This window comes from Syngnathus typhle, linkage group LG12 (assembly GCF_033458585.1).
Source record: "Syngnathus typhle isolate RoL2023-S1 ecotype Sweden linkage group LG12, RoL_Styp_1.0, whole genome shotgun sequence".
Taxonomy (NCBI): domain Eukaryota; kingdom Metazoa; phylum Chordata; class Actinopteri; order Syngnathiformes; family Syngnathidae; genus Syngnathus; species Syngnathus typhle.
The window spans coordinates 8,265,057-8,288,635 of record NC_083749.1 but is presented as its reverse complement, the minus strand read 5'-3'; the positions used below and the strand labels follow the sequence as shown (position 1 = coordinate 8,288,635).

Genomic DNA, 23,579 nt, shown 5'->3' with positions numbered 1-23,579 from the left:
TCTCGTTGTGGTTTTCTAATGAGTTTATTTTGGGTTTCAGCTTCCTTCTGTGACTCTAACGAGTTCCTGTACAAGGACTCTTGTTATCACTTTGAGGGGACCCCTAAAACTTGGCAAGCGGCGGAAGATTTCTGCAAGGAAGAGGGAGGTCTCTTGGCCAGCGTCCGCTCACCGGTTGACAGACGATTTTTGGCTGGTGAGCGTCAAGACAAACTGACCAATCGTCGCGCCATGTTTCACAACATCGTCACAAGTGCTTGTTCTGCTTTCCTAAAGCTCACGTGCAAGAAGGATCTCAACCTTGGCTGGGACTCAAGAAAACCACAGCACTCAAATTTGAGTGGCTTGACGGATCATCTACAGTAAGTGACACGTTTGCAACGGAGGTGTAAAAAATTGAAACTTATGAAGATGTTGGAAAGCAAAACATTAAAAAGTGTCATTTTAGTAGACCACAGTTGATTCAAAAGAGAGGAGAAATCTGACAAGAATGGTCTTCCTGTCAATTGGTTTGAATTTGTTACAAGAGGTGGAAAATGTCCTTTAGTTTGATGATGGCTTAGAATAGAGTTATATAAGAGGAAAAAAAAACAATAAGACTTCACCATTCATTTTACAGGGAAACATTTTTCAGAATAAAAATAAACAGTTTAGGAATTGGAAAGCTTCAATCTGAAACTCAGGTTGGAATTGGTTCCGGAAATGATGAGAATGGTGAGAAGAAAAACAGATTTGAATCAGTGAGGTGACTTTGAAGGAAATTTCGCATGAAGCCATCAGAGCAATTACAACACCAAACACGCTGTATCCTCCGCAGGACAACGTCACAAAGAACCCTACTCAAAATTCAGATGACTGCGCAAAGTTGAATGAGACTGGAGAAATTCAGCTTGAGGGTTGTACTGGCCTTCATCCATCCATCTGTCAAAAAGGTCAGAAAGTCAGGACCTCTCCTTTGCCATTTGTCTTCTCGTTGCTCTCTCATATTTGATCCCTCTCGCATGCTTGCAGGCAAGGCCAGAGCTTCTCTTCCGCTACTTCCGGCGTCGGCATCAGCGTCAGGTGGGGGTCCCAGCCTGCAGCCCACATGCAGAATCTTGTTTGCCCTCAAGTGACTCGAGTCTCGCTTGCAGGCAAGAGTGCAAAGTGCGGCTGGTGGCGGGAGAACCCCGCCAACGACTTCTGCTACCTGATCAACGCCATGCCCACCAAGACCTGGAAGGAGGCGCGAGACGAGTGCGCCCGCCTCAGAGGCAACCTGCTCGCCATCACCGACTCGAACGAACACACCTTCGTACGAGGTAGGCCGTCCACAGTCTGCTGCGCTTTTTGGTGCGTCTGAAGTGCTTGATGAAATAATCCATGCGGAAGAAAGTTCAATCGAGAGACCACCGACTCGCGTCAACATTTTGCCGAGTTTCTGTCATTCCAAAGAAAAGACCAAAAATAAGCTTGTGACCCCCACCAACTAGGACCCAACCCCGACGTCACCCGCACTTTGTTTCAGTTAAGCGTTTTGCACTCGCATCTGTAAGGTGCTTCAACCTTCTGTTCTGTATTTACCTTTGACCCAAAGGGCTTCTGCCAAGCGGTTCCTCTTTGTGGTTGGACGCCAGCGACATCATTGTTGAAGTTGGCAGCGAGCAGTCTGACGAATCCTCACCGAGTTCCTTCCTTTTGGGCGCAAGTGGGTCTAAAACCTGGCCGATGTATGGAGGAAGGAAGGAGCGCTGAGCATCTGTGGTCTCTTTCAAGGTAACCCTGGTGACCCCTCCGGCCGACGCTGCAACTCCATACTCAGTGGCAAGGGCGGCGTGGAAGTTGGCGATTGCGAGAAGAAGCGCGGCTACGTCTGCAAGAGAAGAGGTAAGACGAGATGCTCGGCCGATTCTCCCCAATGTGTGTCAACAGACACATTTTTTGTCGTACGTGAGTGTTGATGCAGATGACGCATTTGTCTGAAACTGAGTGCGTAATCCCCAAATGTGTCCTCAGTCGTTCAGACATGTGAAAGGACCAAAGGGTGGCGCCGCTTTGGCTCCAACTGCTACAAGAAGATGGAGACCACCAACGGTTGGCTGGGGGCTCGTTACGACTGCGTCTGGGAGGGCGGCGACCTGGTCTCCATCATCTCCAAGGACGAGCAAAGCTTCGTGAAGGAGCAAATGGGCGACAAGCCGTTCTGGATTGGACGTTCCAATCTGGTGAGACGAAAGCGGTAAAATACGTTGACTCTCCGCTGGTACTTAACTGTCACCTGCGATTGTTTTCGGCAGAAATGCGACGTGGCCTGGTGTCAGTTTTTTGAAGCAGGAGAAAAAAGACTGTCTTTGTCAGACACCGGTGTGACGCCGACCTACGCCAACTGGGACTCGCGTCAAGATAGAAGGTAAGAAGGTCACCTCTTTGCGTCCTTTTGTTGTCAGGCGGAACACACAGCGAGATTATGGATCCCATCTGCAAATTTTGAGAGAGCACTCGTATTGATGTGAAAGGAGGAAAAGCCTCCTAATTGGCACGTTTGTCGGATGTGTGTCTCCTTTTTCCCGACTTTTCTCAACAGCCCCAACGATGAATCCTGCGCGTATGTCAACCAAGGTGTGCACGTAGACAGTCAGCCTGGAAAGTGGAGACATGGCTCGTGCGGATCCTCATTGCCGTACATGTGCGAGCGGCCGCTCGACGGTAAGTCCGCACGCCCGTTGCGATGTTGACGCTCAAAGGAGAAGAAAATGCAACCGTGTTGTCCTCCTGCAGCCTGCCCAGACGGACGACTGTGTTCCTACAAAGACTATGGAATTGGCCGCAATCGAGTGGAGAGTGAGTGGCAGCGACGCATTTTTCCACACCTGCACTGTCTTTTTGTGGATTTGTAATCCATGTGTCTTGGTGGCTTCAGCTTCCTACTGCAACCCTGGCGACTTCCTGTATAAGGACTCTTGCTATCACTTTGAGGGGATGAAGCGAACTTGGGAGGCAGCCGAGAGGTTCTGCAAAGAATGGAACGGTCACCTGGCCAGCGTCCACTCACTGGTTGATAGCCAATTCTTGACTGGTGAGCGTCAAGACCAACTGCCGATACCAGCAATCGTCCCCGACCGCTTCACAATGTCTGACACGGTGCTCTTCTTGTGCTAAATTTTCTCGCTTCTTTGATATCCCCAAGCTCACGCACCATATGCAGGAGGAGTGCAATCTTGGGTGGGACTCAAGAAGAACAAGGACAACTTTGAGTGGAGCGACGCAACACCTACGGTAAGTGAAACGTTTAGAGCAGTTTACAAAAGTTATATCGAATGGCAAAAGTTCCAAGTGAGGACAAATGTTACGAGAACAGATAAACAACATTAAATGTGTAAACCATCTAGACCTTTACCAAGGACAAAGTTGTGGAACTATGTGTGTTGTATTGTAATTTACAAATGTAATGCAGGTGGGGTGAATCAATGACCCCAGATGAAATAAGTTTACAAAATGTATTAAAACCAAAAAAGAATAACAGAACAAACAAAAAAGGACACTAGGCAGCGGTATATGTGAACAACTGTAAAAAGTGTGTCACTAAACAATTAAAACTATGTTCTAATCCAACTCCCAAATTCCACATACCTGACGGGTTGTACACCCACACCCAGTCACTCACACACCACGCCTCGACCACCAATCGACCCTGTCAAATGAAAACACATTTACCACAAATAATCATACCACAATACTGAAACACTAAAACAACAATTACCAGATTAGGACTCTTTGCTCCACACACCGTACTGCGTGGGCCCAGCGATCTTTCTCGCCATCCACACAAAACTGGCACCTCGCCGCAACGTGGGACTTCCTATTAATACCCTGTCCCAGAGTGCCCCCGCCGTGGTTCAACTTGACACACAAGAAAACCAAATAAAATGAAAAAAAAAATCAGTGATGATCAAAGTGCAAAATTTCACGGGTCAAAGTTAGATATTTCGGAGAATAAAATGAGTCTGAAACGCAAGTTGTGATTTAACTGGAAGACAGTTGTAAATTGATATAAAAGTCATTCAAAACTGGATGAATGGATATAATGTGAGAAAAGGATGGAGAAAATATTGATTAGTGGGAGGAAAAAAGGACCCAAATGTAGCGGGAAGCAAGACCAAACGCGCCAAAGTCATGTTTGGCGTGTCGTCCGCAGGGCAACATTGCATGGGTGCTAAACCGGCCGACAGGACTTGGTGATTGCTGTGCGCTGTCGCCAACTGGACAAATTGAAGACTGGCCCTGCACCAATAATCGGCCATTCATTTGTAAAAAAGGTACGAAAAGGAAGACCACTCACTTTGCACTTCCATGTGCTCCCTCTATCTAAGAGTTCTAATGAGTCCTCTCTTTTCCTTGCAGCCAAGGTCCAAGAGATTGTTCTTCCTCCGCCGGCAGGTGGGCGTCCCACCCAGCAGTCGACATGTGGTCTCTTGTCACCGCTTTGCCCTCAAGTGACTCGAGTCTCGCTTGCAGGCTGGAGTGCAAAGTGCGGCTGGTGGCCGGACCGATTCTCCTCCGACTTCTGCTATTTGATTCAACACAGGCCCACCAAGACCTGGAAGGAGGCCCGAGACGACTGCCTCCGCCGCGGAGGCGATCTGCTCAGCATCACCAACTCACATGAACAGGCCTTCATACAAAGTAGGCTGTCCGTCTGTCAGGTTATCGTCAGGGCTGTTGAATTCCCCCAACATGGGTGGAGCTCCAGACGTCACCTGCATTTGTTTCCTCGGACAACCCTTAACAATTAGTCATTCAAATCACGTGCATGTTCATCGATACTACCAATGAGCAGTTGGTGTATCTTTGCTCCTCTCCCGCAAGAAGCCGGCAGCGAGCAAAGCACCAACAGGATTGTTTCAAACGCTTATTGCACATTTACCACATATCTCCAAAGGTCTGTACACCTTTCTGCCGAGCTCTCCCTCTCTGTGGTTGGGCGTCAACAACAACATCACGAAAGACGGCAGCGAGTGGACTGACGGATCCCCGTTCGGTTACGTGCTCATGGACGGAGGTGGGTCAAACACCCAATCGACGTTTGTCTGAAATGTTGCGGAGGAACGGAGCCGAGCATCTGTCGTCTCCTTCCAGATGATCCCGGTGACCTCTCTGGTGCATCCTGTCTTTCCTTACTCACAAGCAACGGTCGCTGGAAGTTTGACGATTGCAGGAAGAAAAGGGGCTACATCTGCAAGAAAAGAGGTAAGACGTGACGACGCTCAGTGGATTCTCACAACATGCTGTCTCGTGTCTTTGGCTTTTGTCTTGCAGGAAACTCCCCAAAACCTTCGAAGCCTCATGACGGTAAGTCGTCTTAAACAGTGGCTTCAAACATTCCTAGGCAAAAATGACCTGAGAATGCTTTTTCAGGCTTTAAGGAGATCCTTGTCTGCGACAACCATTCTGCTGACCTCGTATGTGAGGATGAGGGTCAGAAGCAAGGCCGCATCAGCATCCAGTCCGCCTTTTACGGTCGGCGGAGTGACAATGTTTGCTTGGTGGACAGCGACTCATACGACGACGGTAAGACCTGAAAACCCACCATTTTGATGCCGCCAATTAAGGCATTTATCCGCCTACCTCTGAAGGCTCATTCAGCGTGTTTTGCTTGGTCTCCTGAAAGTCTCCAAAGAACTTTGGCATGCGACAAAACGTAATGAAAATGAACCAATGCTTAAAAATTGTTCAGATGCCAAAATTAGTCTGTATGCAGAAACGCTCATCGGGCAGAAACATACTAGTTTGGTTCGACTTTGTCTTAGTGAACTCATTCAGGTGCATCAATGCTCCTCAGGGCCACTCAGACTCACCGGTGTGTTGTAACTTGCAGAGTACTGCGGAGTGGAAGGCATCCTCCCTCGCTACAGGAAAATGTGCAACGGTCACCAAAAATGCCACATTGAGCTTTTGGAGGACGATTCCTGCCCTGCCACATCCAAATATCTGGAGATGGTCTATAGCTGTGAGCACAAAGGTGGGCTTCACGTTTTGTGATCTTCTGCTCTGCAATCTAAAAACCAATACAAGGAGTTCCACAAGCGGATAGAAGGGGCCGATTTCTTTTCCAAATGAAAATGACTTTTGGCTGTCCTCAGTATGTCTTGACAGTCTGGGCATTGCGGACGGGAGCCTCGCAGACTCTTTCTTCAAAGCCTCCTCCTCAATGGAAGACGCCACCCCAGAAAAAGCCCGCCTCAACGGGGAGTCCTGCTGGAAGCCGTCAAAAGCTCGTACGCAGATAATTGACAGCTTGTCACTGTGGTCTCCTGAGCGTTCTAATGTCTGGTCCCCTCCAGCCGTCGGCAGCTGGATCCAGGTGAACCTCGGTTACAAGAGAAAGGTGACGGCGATCGTGACCCAGGGGTGTGATAGCGACAATACTCGCTCCTGGGACATCCAACTTGAGATGAAGGTGAGCGTTGATAGGAGGAAGTGGACCAAACACCCAAACGGGAAGGTGAGCACAGGGGTAATCAGGTCGACCGCAACCTCATCCTCCAATCTTGTCACCACAAACAAGGAAACATTCTATTTCTAGTTCATCGGTGGTGGGACTCATCTGCTTGAGACGCCCGCGTTCGCTCAGTACGTCCGCATTCTGCCGCTGGAGAATCGTCCAGAATTTGGCCTCCGCTTAGACATCTTGGGATGCGCACATGACGGTGAGCAACACAATCTACTGCTTTGCTTGCCGAAAACAACAAGCCCAAAACAATGAAAAATGATCCCGCCTTATGTCCGACAGATGCGATGACCTGTGCCAGACAGTTCAACAGCCTCCACTTGACCGATTCGATGACGTGAGTCACGCCTGACACAATGATTCATGACGATGACTGCCTGTCGTCAATTTCACAACGTGTGCGTGACTTCTGCAGGTTCTACTGTCCACCTGGGTGTGCCAAAGACAAACACTTTGTCTTTGGAACATTGGTCTACTCAAAGGTACGTGATTACCTCACCCACCCGTCAAGTTCTTGTCTGTGACTGCAACTTTGTGTAAATGCAGGACTCGCACATCTGCGCCGCCGCCATTCACGCTGGAGTCATTCAGAATGACATTGGAGGAGATTGTATTGTGATGCGAGCTCCCAAACAGCAAGTCTACACGGGCTCCGCTGGGAACGGGATCATCTCCAGACAGTGAGTGGCCAACTTTCACAGAAAAGTCCCATGAAGAGCCACCAGCTAATTACCGCTTTCCTATCTGCAGTTTGGACGGCCCACTGGGTATGTCTTATACGTTTGCAGATGGGGGTGAGTTCAAAAACCATTTCTTTATGTCACGCCAACTGTCATGACCACTAAAACTCACACGGGGTCTCGCCTGCAGAGCCCAGATGCTCGGCACCTGACTGGGAGGAGTTTGCGGGATTCTGCTACAAACCTTTTGACGACGAAAGGAACTGGGCTGATGCTCAACAAGTCTGCCGTGGTTTTGATGCCGAAATGGTGTCCATCCGCACCGAGGTCGAGCAGGCGTGGGTGAAAAATGCCTCCAACTTTGGTGCGCATCCCAAACATTAACAGTCTCCGTAGAATAACTCGATGGATGCAATACCTGAGAACTGGATGAGAGCTCTGTTCCCATCCATCCTCTGCAGAAACCAGCGACATGTGGACCGGACTGAACGACCTGGCGCTTCCCGGCATGTTCGTGTGGTCGGACCGCCACAAGGTGACCTTCACCCACTGGGTCGCAGGAGAACCCAACCAGCGAGTTGGCCTCGGCAAGCACTGCGTGGCTCTGTTACGGCAGGTGGGTGCCCAAAAGAGCATTTGGAAGAATACCTTTGCGTTCCACTGAAACTGATGGTTTTCTTTCAGACTGGAAAATGGAAGCTAATGTCTTGCGCCCAAGTCAACAGCTTCATGTGCAAGATGCCCAAAATGCACTTTCCAATTACCTCATCGAAGCCACAGGTAGCACAGTAGAGTCCACCTGCCAACAGCAGGATGCCCGTGGAGAAAATCTACAACGGTGCGCCCCAAGGAAGTCATCGAAGAAGAAGAAGAGCAACTTTTAATACCCTCCCTACTCTGCTCAGTAACTATGAATAGTATCAAAATTGCAATCAGAACACCTCTGCATAAGTTTGTAATTCATACAGTAGCTGCATTTAGCTTCGCTATAATTACCCAACTAGATGTCGTGTCCAAATGAAATGTGAACAAGCATGCTATGTTCACTAACACTCGACTCTGCTTGGTCTACTTTGTCTTTCTTTATTTTTTTTTTGCGCGCTTAACAACTTTGACTGCCTTTTCGTAAAGAATTGTACAGAAATCCCAGTGCTTTCAAAGAGCCCAATTGTAAGAACGTGACAGGCTAGAATAGTCTTGGAGCTGGAATGAAAGTCCAAAGTTGGTTACTGGTATTGTTCTTTGTTTTGTTTTATATTCATGTCGTGTTGTGTTGTCTTGTCGTAATCGGCCTTAGAAAAGGGTGCCCAGACTCGACAGCCTATTGTTTTATTCTGGTTAAAAAAAAAAATATATATATATATATATATATATATATATATTATGATTACAAATAATGAATTGTGAATCAACAGTGAGCTATGTTACTGCCAATGATGTCTGCAATTGTAGACAGTATTTCACTGGACGGGTAATTCAGTATTTTCCATTAGTACTGCAAGTACAAGTCACTGTATATATCATATAAATTTAAAGCCAGCATTTTTGATAACTGATGGCAGTTTTTTACTCGATCGCTGGTGTCAGAAAAATTGTGTTTTTCACTTTTGTTGTTTCTACAGTATGTTACTACATCTACAATTCACTGTATACAATTCATGTATTATTGCATTTTTGATTACTGATTGTAGAAGTGATTTACTCAATCACTGCTGTCAGAAAAATTTTGGCTTTCACTGCCGTTTGATTTTCATTAATTTCAAAATAAAAGAAACTGATTACGATTCGGGGTTTTTTTTTTCTACATTTTTTGACTGATTCAAACCATGCCAACTAAACTGCTAGCTTTACCCCGACCACAAACTCTTGCTAAATTTAAAAACAAAAGGCAAATATTTTAAATGATCTCTCAATGAATTGGGTTGAATTAAATTTGGTTGAATTAAACACTTGTGCCCCTGTCTGGGACTGTTTAACAAATCAGATGAAATAGGTAGTATTTGAAAATAGACCTACATATTTGAAACACTCTCGACATCAGAGGCTGTTTGACAAAACAAATACTCAACAAGCACCTATTCATACAACTTGGAAACACTTTTATTCCTGTGGCCTCTCGGAAAAAGAAAAAAAAAATCATAATATTGGTTCCTTCTGACACTGACAAAAACAGACACACAGTATTGTTTTACATCATATTGGCGACATCAAGGGCTGCTTGCAGGGTTGTGAAAAACGGACACTTGACCAAATGCGGTGGAGGGTTTTGTCATTATACCGTTCAGAATGGGGCCCAACCGATTATCATTCTGCCGACTAAATCGGCCTTATATACTAGCTCTTTTCAGAATATTCCACATCAGCTCAAATCAGGATGAATATTCTTTTCGTCTACAGAGATACAAGCTAGTGTGCTTACACTGTTTGTCCACTAAGTAGAGCTGTGATTTCATCTAACCCTCAATTCTTCTTGCCATTATGTCCAGTTGTGCCCCAAGTGTGGTGAATGAGTGTTTCCTGGGGACCAAAGGAAGGATGGGTTTCATCTGGTTTCGCCCCCGAGTTCCACCAGAGGCACACCTGTACATGTTATCTTATATGGGCTGGAAGTGGGCAAAGGTACCGGGTTCCACATCCTCTCCATCTTGGATTTGTGGGCATTTCGAACTGGGTAAATGGGAGCAAGTGGGTGCAATAAGGGGAGTGTCTGAGCAAGGTGGGCATGGGAATTGCCTGGCCTACACACCAGGCACCTTTTTCCAATCAGCAGCTACTTGAGGGCAGTTTCAGCAATGTGCTGGTGCAGAATGTTTGCATCGCTCTTTTCCATGTGCATTGTAGTTTTTGAACTCACTTCTCTCGTGTACTAAGTGATGACTTGTATGTTCTGTGCGCTTATGGATTTTGCTTCTTTTTTTTTCTTCTTCTTCTTGCCACCGTAAGTACATGTGACTCTTTTGAATTGTTTTTCTTGTAGCTCCTTACCTTATCCTTTTGTCGTTCTGTCTAACCTTCTGCACATCCTCGCCTTTTGTTGTTTTTCACATTTGTTTTCATGCACCCTTGTTTAATAAAAGTATTTTCCAAATTGGATCAAGTCTTCAATCACATCAAAAAATTAACAAATGAATATGAGTGGTATTGCAACTTGAATTTATTCCGTTTTCCAATTAATTCTTTACATTAAAATGACCTGAAATACATTACAATACAATACAAAAAAAATAAAAATAAATAATCCAACTATATGATGAAATTATGCTAGAAAAAAGAGTTTGAAAGAGGGCAAATGCTTTTTCATGGCATTATGTGTCTGTATGTGCCCTGTAATTGATTGGTGATCAGACCAGGGTGCAGGAGACCCTTCTTACAATATAAAACAGGAACATGTGTAAAAACATGACACTTTAAGTGAATATTAAATGAGTATGCACAATAAGGAGACATAAACAATGGTATAATTATTTCTATATTAAAATAGAACAGTGTCAACAGCTTTCATGTCTCCACGGCAACAGGTCAGTCACATTTTAACCATGGCTTGGGATCAGCACACAGAGGCACACACTCAAAGGTAAATTCGGTCAAACACGTTTGTCACATGTGCCTGCCCGCACTTGCAATGTGGCTTAGTAGAGCTCTGCTTGGGCACATCATGCATGATGTGGTATCCATGACAACTGGAATGCAACTGTGGTGAATGGTCTTTGTTGTTTTTCTGGTCTCCAAAAAAAAACACTCAGTGGATTGTGGCTGGTCCGGGGAAGGAAGCACTTCGGTGACACACGGCTGATTGGGAAAAGATTTATTCAACCGATGTCAAAGTGATGTCTCTCCAAAAGTTAGAGTGGCCCCAAGAGCAAAGATGTTTCAGCTCTTGACAGCACAGATGTTCGCCCCAAAAAGGCCCTCGCGCTTCTTGCTCTTGCCCCTTGCGCCCTTGCGCGCCTGCTCTTGTCCTTCACGCCTCTGCGCCCTGCGCGCTCCTTCCTCTTCGCGCTCTCGTCCTTCTCTCTATCTGTTCTCCCCCATCATTTGTACCTCGTAAAACAACAGCTGCGGTCCGAGTCTCACTCTACTGGTTACTTCCGATGCCCTTAAAAGGGCATGGACAAAGGTCTTCCTGGTCACGGACGAATGGCCCTTCCATATTCTAAGTACCTACACATTACTGAAACTAGAGCTTCTCTGTACCGCGAAAATAGCTTAGGGTCTTCTCACTGCTGCAAGGTCGCCATTTAAGGTGACATACAGTGACGCATAGAATCCAAAATTTACCTCACTGTCTCAAATAACTTTTCCAATCTCTACCTGCAGAATATGTTCCAGTCTAAATGCTACCTCTACTTTTGGAGTTACTCCTGCGCCTACTACCTGTACTACTTCCCACCAATGCTTGGATATTTCTCTGTTGCCTTCACAATTATCTTTTTTTTTTTTAGTTTTGCTAATTGCCTCTACAATAATTGGAGAGTCTGCCTTTATTTTTATAAATTCTTCACATGTTGCCTTGCTGTTCTCTGGTGTCACTGTTTTAATATCTTGCCAACTAATTCATACTTTCTATGTCGCTTCTGCATACTTTGTATTTCGACGGCTTTCTTGTTTACCTCACAACCCCGATAAGCTGAAGCATGCCCCCCCCCCCCCCCTCCTCCCCCGGCCTTGTGCTATTTATTTGATCCATTTGAAAATAAAAATTATACATACCGAGTGTCCTTTGAGAATAATAGCACAGACCTGTTCTCAAAAAATACATTAGGAATTTAATTGTAAATCAAAGCAGCAACTAATGTAATGATTGATTATATCGTTATTCACTACCTCACTTAAAAAAAACAATTACAAATTACATATACACTACCGTTCAAAAGTTTGGGGTCACAAAATTGTTTGGGTGACCCCCAAACTTCTGAACGGTAGTGTATATATTTATTTAGATAATTATTTATAGATTATATATATAATCTTCTGTGTAAAAAATCTCATAATATATATGTATACTTATATTCATAGATTATATATAATCTTATACAAATATAAGATATCATTTATAATATTTAATTCATAATATTTTATTATAATAATATTTACACTACTGTTCAAAAGTTTGGGGTCACCCAAACAATTTTGTGACCCCAAACTTTTGAACGGTAGTGTATATATATATTTTTTTTCCAAAATGCCCTTGCCTAAAATAATGTTGATGATGCGGTGGAGGCAGGCACCGCAAGCTGGATGAGCTTCTGTTGGAGGATGTCCGGAGCGATGGTTTTGAACGCCGAGCTGAAGTCCACGAACAGGATCCTGGGGTACGTTCCTGGGGTGTCCAGGTGGTGCAGGATGTAGTGCAGTCCCATGTTGACCGCATCATCCACTGACCTGTTTGCCCGGTAGGCAAAGTGGAGGGGGTCACCTAAATGTTGAACAGAGGGTGTGTCTTTACCGAAGTCAAATTCCTTGTTTGGCACGCTCAAACATGGCGAATATAACTCTTGAATCTTGAATCTTGAAAAATAACTAACAATCGCCACTAGATGTCGCAATTAGTTATTGGGCGCGCATAGTTCTCAACCTTTTTGGGCTTGTGTCTTCACTTCGAGAGAGAAGGCCATTCAGACTGCTACAGCTAGAACTAAAGTACTTTTGCACCACTGCAGGCCCACAGCAACGTCACATTCCTTCAAGCAGTGGAACAAAAGCCTTCACTGGTGTAAATTGATTGTGTGCTTTATCTTCTAATTCAAGCAAGGCCTTAAGCAACATTTCATATTGAAAAGTAGAGTTGAAAGAGACCACATAGAGTTGATGACACGCAAACTAGGGTTTATCGTTAGTGACTATGATGAGGTAAATACAAAGAGACACCATTCAAAAGCTTTTATTGGGAATTCATGCAATAAATCAATATTTGCAGTGTTGACATTTCTTTTCCAAGACATCTTCAGTTTTCCCTGGCATGCTGTCAATCAACTTCTGGACCAGATTCTGACTAATGGTTTTTGCATAATCAATAATTGGAGTTTGTCAAACTTTCTGGGTTTTTGATTGTCCACCCCACCCACCTCCTGAGGATTGACTCCAAGTTTTCAATGGGATAAAAACAAATCTGCAGTGGAAACGTGTTTTTTTTTTCCCTGTGTGGCGTTCATTTTCAAGGCAAATAAGGTTTAATTTGCAATTAAGCAGCAGTTGAGCTGGTCACATTCTGGTGGATATGCAAATTGCTAATATAAAACCTGAAACAGCCGACTTTGTGAAAATTAATAGTTGAGGAATGGCACACTTACTCATTTTGACTGAGACACACACACACGCATGCACAAAAAGAAATCAACTTTGAAATCTATTGAGGAAACATTTATTCCCAAATGGATACTTGTTGCTCTTCATGAGCTTTGTGCCTGGTGCCAAAGTATTTGGGTATTTGCTTGTTGCCAACTGATCCCATCATGCACGTGCCACGTAAAAGTGAGCCGGACGGTCATTTAGGTTCTCGTGAATGACTGAGTGTATGGCATCACTGACAAAGACAATTGTGGCAGGTGGAATCACAGAGAGTAAAATTCCAATTGATGAAGATTCGGGACGGCAAGGAGACCGTGCGGCAGCGTTGCACCATTGGATGACTGAATGGAAACAAGATAACCTGTGAATAACTGTGTTGGCAACATTTGGAACAAGCAGCATTGTGTTGGAAATATGTCTCTGTATCAAATTCGGTCTTCAAGATAAGGGAGGAGGAGGCAGATAATAGAAAACGAAACTTAACACACACGCATACGCACGCACACGCACACACACACACACACACTCCATTTGAGAAGAGAGGATTCCTTAATGTGTGCGCGTGTGTGTGTGTGCGCGCGTGTGTGCGTGCGCGCGAGCAAGAGTTAGGCTTCGTTTGTGTGTGTTAGGTTTCGGTTTCTTTTCTCTGGCACCGCTCTTATCTTGGAGCCTGAATTTGTTACAGACATATTTCCGACAAGATCCTGCTGGTAACAAATGTATCAAGCACAGTGATCCTCTTGGTTTCACTCAAGGCCATTCAAAGGTGCCGCGCCGCCGCAGGGCCGCCACGGTCTCCTAGCTATCCTGAATTTTCATCAATTAGAATATCACTCTCTGTGATTCCACAATTGTTGTTGTCAGTGATGACATACACTCACTTATTCACGAGAGCACCTACACCCTGTGCACAATGATTAGGAAGTTGTATTTTTCAGGATTAATTTTATGACTACAGTGACCGCAGTCAATCCAAAATGTTAATAAACTTCAATCTGATTATTTCATAAAGTAAAACAGAGGTTTTGGCTTTCTAAGAAGAAAATCTGTGTGTGCACAATTATTGGGCAATTATTAGTGTAGAGAAGTATTATGCAACTAAATGAAAAACAAAATGTTCACACATCATTTGTTTATTGTCATCTGTTTAAGTGAGAATAATAATCAAACAACTCAAAACATTTCTGACCTCCCCCCACCCCAAAAAAATCAGTGACCAATATAGCCACCCTTTTCAATAATAACCACAAGCCATGGAGTCTGTCCATTTCTTGATCTGCTGACAATCAACTTTCTGTGTTGCAACAACCGCAGCCTCCCAGACACTGTTCAGAGAGGTGTACTGTCTTCCCCCACTGTAAATCTCCCGTTGGAAAAGGGCCTACAAGTTCTCAGTAGGTTTTAGGTTTGGTGAGGAAGGGGGCCCATGTCATCCTTCTTTCATCTCTAAGGCCTTCATTGGCTAGCCATACAGCGGAGTACTTTGATGCATGCGCTGGAGCATAGTCCTGCATAAAAATCATGGTCTTCTTGAAAGATGCTGACTTTTCCCTGTACCACTGCTTGAAGAAAGTATCTTCTAAAAACTGGCAGTAGATTTGGGAGTTGAGTTTGTGTCCATCTTCAACCCGAAAAGGTCCAACTAGCCCATACCAGGACTCCACCTTGCTGGCGTCTGAGTCAAAACAGAGCTCTGTGCCCGACACTGATCCAGCCGCAGGCCCATCCATCTGGTCTGTCAAGAGTCACTCTCATCTCATCAGTTCATCTTAACTTCTGTCTTAAGATATGTCTTGGCCCAGTTTTGACGTTTCAATTTGTGCCTCTTGTTTAGTGGTGGTCGGGTTTCATCTTTTCTTACCCTGGCCATGTCTTTGAGCACAGAACACCTTGACACTCCAGGTTGTAGTTCTGAACTATGACAACACTAGAGGATAACGGGTTCGTGGTGGCTTCACCTTTGATTCCTCTCGAATCTTTTCCAGTTAATTTACGTCTTTTCTTCTCAACACGTTTCTTGCAACCCTGTTGAGGGAGACAATCCCCTTGGTAAAACTGTCTAGGACCGCCAGTGCCTTTTAAGAAGACATTCCTTCTGTGGAATAGACCTGCTTGCCTGCATTTGGCTCCCTAGCCCAAAATGTGACATGTCACCCTGCTCATTGCTGCTCCGACACAATTGATCAGAAAATCATTTTCTGAAAATGTTAGCTGATTTAGTGACCCAATGATTTTTCGCTTTCTGTAAGCCAATGTTGTCATGAGCTGAATCCGCTTTGATGGATGTCGAGTAAAAATTACTTTTACGCATTACTTGGCTTCGCTTTGAAACGTAGAATCAAAGCTTGAAGCTTTGAATCAAATCAAAGTGGTGTCAAAAGTCTGAGCGAAGGTGGCCCAAATAATATCGCGTTACCGCAGCCAATGACGTGGACACGTAAAGAGCGTCTCCACTGGAAGCGCTCTTCCTCAGGCGCGTGAGTCACGTGGGTGGGGCCGAGCAGCAGCAGCACCGGAGCAAGCGCCCGTTCGGCGGCCGTCACCTGTTTTGAGCGGAGCTAGTGTGTGCACCACATCGTGATTTCTGCGTTCAATAGCCTCTCTGGTGGCCTTCCGTCAGTCACCATGATGGCCCCGCTGGCCGCGCGCCTGACGCTGGTCCACCTGTCTGTCGTCGTATGGATGATTTACAGCTGCGCAGCCGGTGAGTACATAAAAGAAAACGTCCAACTTTGCGATCGTTGTACTCTTTATTATAACTTTGGAAGGAGGCATAAAGTTCGGATTGCAGTGTGGATCCGCTGCTGGGTTTAAAATTGGACCGACTCAGGAAGCTGGGTGAATGTACTATGGGATGTTTGGGCATTTTTGGAGTTTTGTATAAAAATGGATTGTTCTGCGCCAAACAGTTCGGTCTGATTTGCAACCCAAATATGGTCCAATTTTTGACCCAAATGGAGTTGTTTTAAGATTGGCTGTTCTTGACGTCACATAAATGTTCTTGACGTCACATAAATGTTCTTGTGCACGTAAACCTTGTGGGTCAACGTTTTTCCTTGAGTCATGTGAGTGCAAACTGATTATTTTATGTTATACCTTTTTAACAAGCTAACATTGATTGCGAGACAAATTGGGACATGGTATCCAGTGTATACAGAGTATCACTTCTCTTGAAAGGCAGACGCCCTATTTTTTTCCTCACATGCACTGTCGTGAAAATAAGCAAATAGTACATTTTGTACTTAATAGTAATGAAGATGTCCGTTCTACATTAAAGTCGTACATCATTGTGAGGATAAGTATAAGTGATCAAATCTCTCTTTACCACCAAACAATGTTTTATATCTAATAGGACGTGCAATATTGATCCAACTTAAACACTTACAGAAAAGAATATCATATGATCCACTTTGATTTTCACCTCGCACTTTTTTTGTCCATCCCTCCAAACAAAATCCACTTTTTTTTTTTTTTTTTTTTGTATACGCACACGTATAGCGATGTGCACATAGCGAGACCACTATTGGCTTTAATATTCGCAACCGCACATTGAGTTTGTCTCATTCCAATAAAAAAACAAAGGAAAAATACTTTGAAACGTGTGTCAAGGGGGTGAAGAGCAGAAGATAGTCACGGACATTGTTCTGTACCAATGTTAGAACAAGAGGCGTGACTTGTCAACACGTCTTCCTTATTGCAAATGTATCTTTTGGCAATGGATGAAAGGAAAAGAAAAAGTTGGATGTGGAATTTATTGACCTGTAGCGCCATCGTGTGGACAGAACTTGAGTAAAAAAAAAAACTTTCTCCGAGTGGCAGAACGACAGAAGTGGACTGAATCTCCTCCGTTCAGTTCTTGAAATTATTCAGCATATTGAAACTGGTTATCCTCTGAAAAAATGTGCCTTGTTGATTTTTTTGTATTATTTCAGGATAATTCCCCTCAATTCCCAAGTCCTTTGGAAGTCTTGTCAATTGTCGATTGTCAGTTATGCAGGTGACACAGTTAGGTGGCGTGCATTCTTGCTTGTTCGCTGAATTTCTGGTTTTCACCAAGAGTTGAAAAATGACCATGGCAACTTTGATGGTTCATCAGGTGTAACCCGTCATAAGCCATGTGACACAGACCGCGGATGGAAATCTCACGGCTCCAAATGCTACAAGAAGATGGACACAACCAACGGTTGGCTGGGAGCTCGTCACGACTGCCTCTGGGAGGCCGGCGACCTGGTCTCCATCACTTCCGAGGAGGAGGAAAAGTTTGTGAAGGAGCAAATGGGTGACAAGCCGTTCTGGATCGGACTCTCCAATCGGGTGAGACGGAAGCGCAAGCGGCTGTTGTATGGATGGGTCAAACGTTTTGAACTTGAAAAATTGCCCTTAAATCTCTGTTGGCGCTCAGTACTGTCACTCAGAACTGGGTATTTGAATATAGATTCGTCACGGGCATCAATTCTAAGGCTGCCAATGTCATGACTATGCCGTATTGAGGTGTCAAATTCCATTTGTTTTAGTTCCTACGTTACCTGAGAGCTCTGTCTCTGGGCAGTGGTTCCAATTAAGCCTTCCATTTAAGCTGTCATTTGTGATTCCACGCCTCGCCCCACCCACGCCAGATTTGGGATTACAACTCAAAAAGATTTGAACCTGAATAAAAAAGATCCATCCCATTCTGAAAAAACAAGAGTTGAACCTGAAAATATTTCCAAATATTAAACTATAAAACATGCAACTGGAAAAAAGATCTCAAATCATGAAAATAAATTGCGGTGAAACCTGAAAATAAATAGTTTATTCCAAAATATTACCAAGGCGAAATCAAAAACACTTTTTTGTTTTACTATATTGTTTTATTTTTCTAGTTTTAAGATCAGCTCGTTTCTTTTCAGATTTAAGTTTTATTTTTTTCAAGTACATATGAGTTTTGTTTTCTCAAGTACAAAACGTTTGACCGCAATCTAAAAGAGATATTTAACATCAAATCCTTTCGATGAAGCATACTGTTGGCGAGCTTTTGGTACGCCATTGACAACGGGATTGGTTTCGGCAGGTCTGCAACAAGGACGGTTGTCAGGATTTCCGAGCGGGAGAAAAGAGACTGAACTGGTCCGACACTGGTGTGACGCCGACCTACACCAACTGGGACTCGCGTCAAGATGGAAGGTAAGAAGATCACCTCTTTGCATCCTGTGTCAGGTGGGATGCACGTTATCTGAGGACGTGAACGAGGGAAAAAAACACCAAATCGGCCCGTTTGTCTGATGTGTGTCTCGGTTTTCACGCCTTTTCCCAACAGCTCCAATGATGAATCCTGCGCGTACGTCAACCAAGGTGTGCACACAGGCAGTCAGCCTGGAAAGTGGAGACATGGCTCGTGCGGATCCTCATTGGCGTACATGTGCGAGCGGTCGCCCGACGGTAAGTCCACACGTCCGTTGCGATGTTGACGCTGAAAGGAGAAAAGTGCAACCACGCCGTCTTTCTGCAGACTGCCCGGACGGATGGCCGTGTTCCTACAAAGACTTGGGTTACACTTACAGTCGAGTGGAGAGTGAGTGGCAGCGACGCTCCTTTTGACACCAGCGCCCTCTCGTGGTTTTCTAATTCGTTTCTTTTGGCTTTCAGCTTCCTACTGCGACTCTGGCGAGTTCTTTTACAAGGACTCTTGTTACCATTTTGAGGGGAGGCAAGTTATTTGGCAAGAGGCTGAAGATTTGTGCAAGGAAGAGGGAGGTCTCTTGGCCAGCGTCCACTCAAAGGTTGACGGACAGTTTTTGGCTGGTGAGCACCAAGACAAATTGACCATGCCAGCAATCGTCCTGCTATTTTTCACCACAAGTGTTTGTTCTGCTTTCCTCAAGCTCACCAGCGAATAGCATGGTATTCTTGGCTGGGACTCAAGAAGAACAATGGCAAATTTGAGTGGCGCGACGGATCATCTACAGTAAGTGACAATGTGTGCAAGGGAGGTCTAAAAAGTGGTCACTTTTCCCCAATGAAGCTGTCATGTTCGAAGGCAAGAGTTAAAAAGTGTCATTTTAGTAGAATAGAGTTGATTGAAATAGAAGGAAAAATCTGACAAGGATGGTCTTCCTGTCAAATAGATTTGACTTTGACTTGTATTGACTCATGTTACAAGTGAAAAAATTCTTAGATTTCTGAGGATGACCATTGTAATTTACAAGGAAAAAACGATGACGTGATTTGTAGAATCAAAGTGCACGATTCATTTTACGGGGAGACATTTTTTATTGAAAAGTTTCAATCAGAAAGTTGGAAGGGGGTTGGAACATCGCAACAATTCTTATTGTGAGAAAGAGCTTGTGAAAATAAAATTGAGCGATTTGAATCAATGAAGTGACTTTGAAGAAATGTGGTGGGAAGCCATCCGAGCAACCACAACACCAAACACGCTCGAGTCATGTCCACTGTCGTCCGCAGGATGATGTCCCGTGGGCTGACCCTAAATATTCAGGTGACTGCACAAAATTGAATAATGCTGGAGAAGTTGAGCTTGACGCATGTACTTACAGTCGTCCATCCATCTGTCAAAAAGGTGAGAAAGTCACAACCTCTCATTTGCCCTTTGTCTTCTCATTGCTCTCTCATATTTGACCCCTCTCGCATCCTTGCAGGCAAGGCCAGAGATTCTCTAACGAGTCAGGAGTCAGGATCAGGTGGGTGTCCCAACCTGCAGCCCACATGCAGAATTTTGCTTGCTCTCAAGTGACTCGAGTCTCGTTTGCAGGCAAGAGTGCAAATTGCGGCTGGTGGCGGGAGAACCCCGCCAACGAGGTCGATTGATTAATTGTATTACTGAATAAAAGTAACTCGTTACCGGGTAAAGCGTTACGGTTAAAAACAACACACAACACAATACATGGACGTTTTTGCCTTAAACCTCAATCAATATTAAAATACATTTTGATATGGCCACTTGAAAATTCTTCAGCGGTCCTGTTGTGACTACTGATGGAAGTGCGTCAGTCAGCATGTATAAAACACTGGCTCTGATTGGCTACAGGCCATGACGCAGCCTTAGCCAATTGCTTACTGACTTAGTTAACCTGAAAACTCTCACTTGCCTCAAGCTCTCCCACACGGCCTGCAGATGAAGGTGGCGCTAAAGTCCCCACACAGTGATAAACAGTGATAAAATCGCCTTGCTTTTTTTGGGGGGCGACCCCCCAAAAAAAACATGACATGATAAATGCCGCCCATGTTGACTGCGCACTGAATTTCCTTTGTTCTTTGACATGTGCAACAGTGCTTGAAATTATTCAGCATCTTGAAACTGGTTGATAAATATCTTGTGAAAAAAATTGCCTTGTTTATCTCTTGGGACAGTATTCTTTCAGACTAATAGCCCTAAATGCCCACCTAAGTCTTGTCAGTTGGGGATTGTCAGCAATACAGGTAACTTAATCTGTCAAAAACTGATATAAGTCCCAAAAGTCCCAATGATCGTCGTCACACACACATCTGGGTGCGGTGAAACTTCGTCCTCGGCATTTAACCCATCCCCGTGTGATTTGGATCCATCCCCTGGGGGAAGGGGAGCAGTGAGCAGCAGCGGTGCCGCGCTCGGGAATCATTTGGTGATCTGATAAAGGCGGCAATGCACTTCATGCCTGTTTGCTGAATTTCTGGTTTTCACCAAAGGTTGAAAAATGACCAAGGCAACTTTGCTGTGTCATCAGGATCGACCGATCATGAGGCGGGAACATGTGACACAGTCAACGGATGGAGTCCTCACGGCTCAAACTGTTACAAGAAAATGAGCACAACCAACGGTTGGCTGGGGGCTCGCCACGACTGCCTCTGGGAGGGCGGCGACCTTGTCTCCATCACTTCAGAGGATGAGGAGAAGTTTGTGAAGGAGCAAATGGGCGACAAGGCGTTCTGGATCGGAGTCTCCAATCTGGTGAGGCGGAAGCGCAAGTGGGCTTCCTACCGGTACTCGATTGACAACCAGTATTGTTTTTGGCAGGTCTGCGACAAGGACTGGTGTCGCTTTTTTGAAGCGGGAGAAAAGAGGCTGACTTGGTCCGACACCGGTGTGACCCCGACTTACGCTAACTGGGCCTCAAGCCAAGGCGGAAGGTAGGAGAACACCTCTTTGCGTCCTGTGTCAAGCGAGATGCACGGGGAGATTTTGGAACCCCTTTCCAAATATGGGTAAATTTCTTTGATGAGGTTTAAAAGAGCTTTTGTTTTCTTTTTATCGGGAAAGAGGAAAATAAACTCCAAATTGGCACGTTTGTCAGATGTGTGTCTCTCGACTTTTCCCAACAGCCCCAATGATGAATCCTGCGCGTACGTCAACCAAGGTGTGCACATATACAGTCAGCCTGGAAAGTGGAGACATGGCTCGTGCGGATCCTCATTGGCGTACATGTGCAAGCGGTCGCCCGGCGGTAAGTCCACACGTCTGTTGCGATGTTGACGCTGAAAGGAGAAAAGCGCAACCGCGCCATCTTTCTGCAGACTGCCCGGAGGGATGGCCGTGTTCCTACAAAGACTTCGGTCACACTTACAGTCGAGTGGAGAGTGAGTGGCAGCAACGCTCCTTTTGACACCAGCGCCCTCTCGTGGTTTTCTAATTCGTTTCTTTTGGCTTTCAGCTTCCTACTGCAACTCTGGCGAGTTCCTGTACAAGGACTCTTGTTACCATTTTGAGGGGAGGAATGGAACTTGGCAAGCGGCTGAAGATTTCTGCAAGAAAGAGAGAGGTCTCTTGGCCAGCGTCCACTCAAAGGTTGACGGACAGTTTTTGGCTGGTGAGCACCACGACAAATTGACCATGCCAGCAATCGTCCCGCAATTTTTCATCACAAGTGTTTGTTCTGCTTTCCTCAAGATCACCAGCGAATAGCATGGTATTCTTGGCTGGGACTCAAGAAGAACAATGGCAAATTTGAGTGGCGCGACGGATCATCTACAGTAAGTGACAATGTGTGCAAGGGAGGTCTAAAAAGTTGTCACTTTGCCCTAATGAAGCTGTTACGTTAGAAGGATAAAGTTGAAAAGTGTCCTTTCAGCAGAACAAAGTTGATTGAATCTGCAAAAATCGGACAAAAATGGTCTCCCCGTCTAGATTATATAGATTACAAACTGAAAGTTGGAAGAGCAACAATTTTTATTGTGAGATAGACCTTGTGAAGATTAATTTGAGCGATTTGAATCAATGAAGTGACTTTGAAGGAATGTAGTGGGAAGCCATCCAAGCAACTGCAACACCAAACACGCTCGAGTCATGTCCACTGTCGTCCACAGGATGATATCCCGTGGTATCATGAGAAATTTTTAGGTGTCTGCACAAAATTGAGTCGTGTTGGAGAAGTTGTGATCGACAGTTGTACTCGTGGCACTCGTCCATCCATCTGTCAAAAAGGTCATGAAGTCACAACCTCTCATTTGCCCTTTGTCTTCTCCTTGCTCTCTCATATTTGACCCCTCTCGCATCCTTGCAGGCAAGGCCAGAGCTTCTCTTCCGCCTCTTCCGGCGTCTGCATCAGCATCAGGTGGGCGTCCCAACCGGCAGCCCGCATGCAGAATCTTGTTTGCCCTCAAGTGACTCGAGTCTCGTTTGCAGACAAGAGTGCAAAGTGCGGCTTGTGGTGGGAGAACCCCGCCAACGACTTCTGCTACATGATCAACGCCATGCCCACCAAGACCTGGAAGGAGGCGCGAGACGAGTGCGCCCGCCGCAGAGGCAACCTGCTCGCCATCACCGACTTACAGGAACTCAACTTCATACACGGTAGGTCGTCCTCAGTCTGCTTCGCTTTTTGGCGCAGCTGAAATACTTAATGAAATAATCCATCGAGAGACCACCGACTCACGTCAACATTTTGGCGAGTTTCTGTCATTCCAAAGGATAGACCAAAAATAAGCTTGTGACCCCCGCCAACAAGGACCCAACCCAGACGTCACCATCACTTCGTTTTAGTTAAGCGTTTTGGACTCGCATCTGTAAGATGCTTCAACCTTCTGTTCTGTATTTACCTTTGACCCAAAGGGCTTCCGGCAAGCGGTTCCTCTTTGTGGTTGGACGCCAGCGACACCAATGTTGAAGTCGGCAGCAAGCAGTCTGACGAATCCTCACCGAGTTCCGTCCTTTT

General features: G+C 45.2%; 1 protein-coding gene across 1 annotated transcript in view; it reads left to right on the top strand.

Annotated features, from left to right (window-relative positions):
- The window catches only part of LOC133163632 (uncharacterized), a 50,987-nt gene that overhangs the window by 13,036 nt on the left and 14,372 nt on the right, over positions 1 to 23,579 (top strand). Inside the window, exons 37-54 of the mRNA XM_061293707.1 lie at positions 41 to 196; positions 277 to 362; positions 818 to 932; positions 1,012 to 1,062; positions 1,134 to 1,301; positions 1,577 to 1,687; positions 1,756 to 1,866; positions 1,996 to 2,204; positions 2,277 to 2,389; positions 2,564 to 2,685; positions 2,758 to 2,820; positions 2,900 to 3,055; positions 3,167 to 3,255; positions 4,175 to 4,295; positions 4,381 to 4,416; positions 4,495 to 4,662; positions 4,919 to 5,038; positions 5,116 to 5,226. Of these exons, the coding sequence (XP_061149691.1) occupies positions 41 to 196; positions 277 to 362; positions 818 to 932; positions 1,012 to 1,062; positions 1,134 to 1,301; positions 1,577 to 1,687; positions 1,756 to 1,866; positions 1,996 to 2,204; positions 2,277 to 2,389; positions 2,564 to 2,685; positions 2,758 to 2,820; positions 2,900 to 3,055; positions 3,167 to 3,255; positions 4,175 to 4,295; positions 4,381 to 4,416; positions 4,495 to 4,662; positions 4,919 to 5,038; positions 5,116 to 5,226 (2,106 nt within the window). The remainder of the gene's footprint in view (positions 1 to 40; positions 197 to 276; positions 363 to 817; positions 933 to 1,011; positions 1,063 to 1,133; positions 1,302 to 1,576; positions 1,688 to 1,755; positions 1,867 to 1,995; positions 2,205 to 2,276; positions 2,390 to 2,563; positions 2,686 to 2,757; positions 2,821 to 2,899; positions 3,056 to 3,166; positions 3,256 to 4,174; positions 4,296 to 4,380; positions 4,417 to 4,494; positions 4,663 to 4,918; positions 5,039 to 5,115; positions 5,227 to 23,579) is intronic.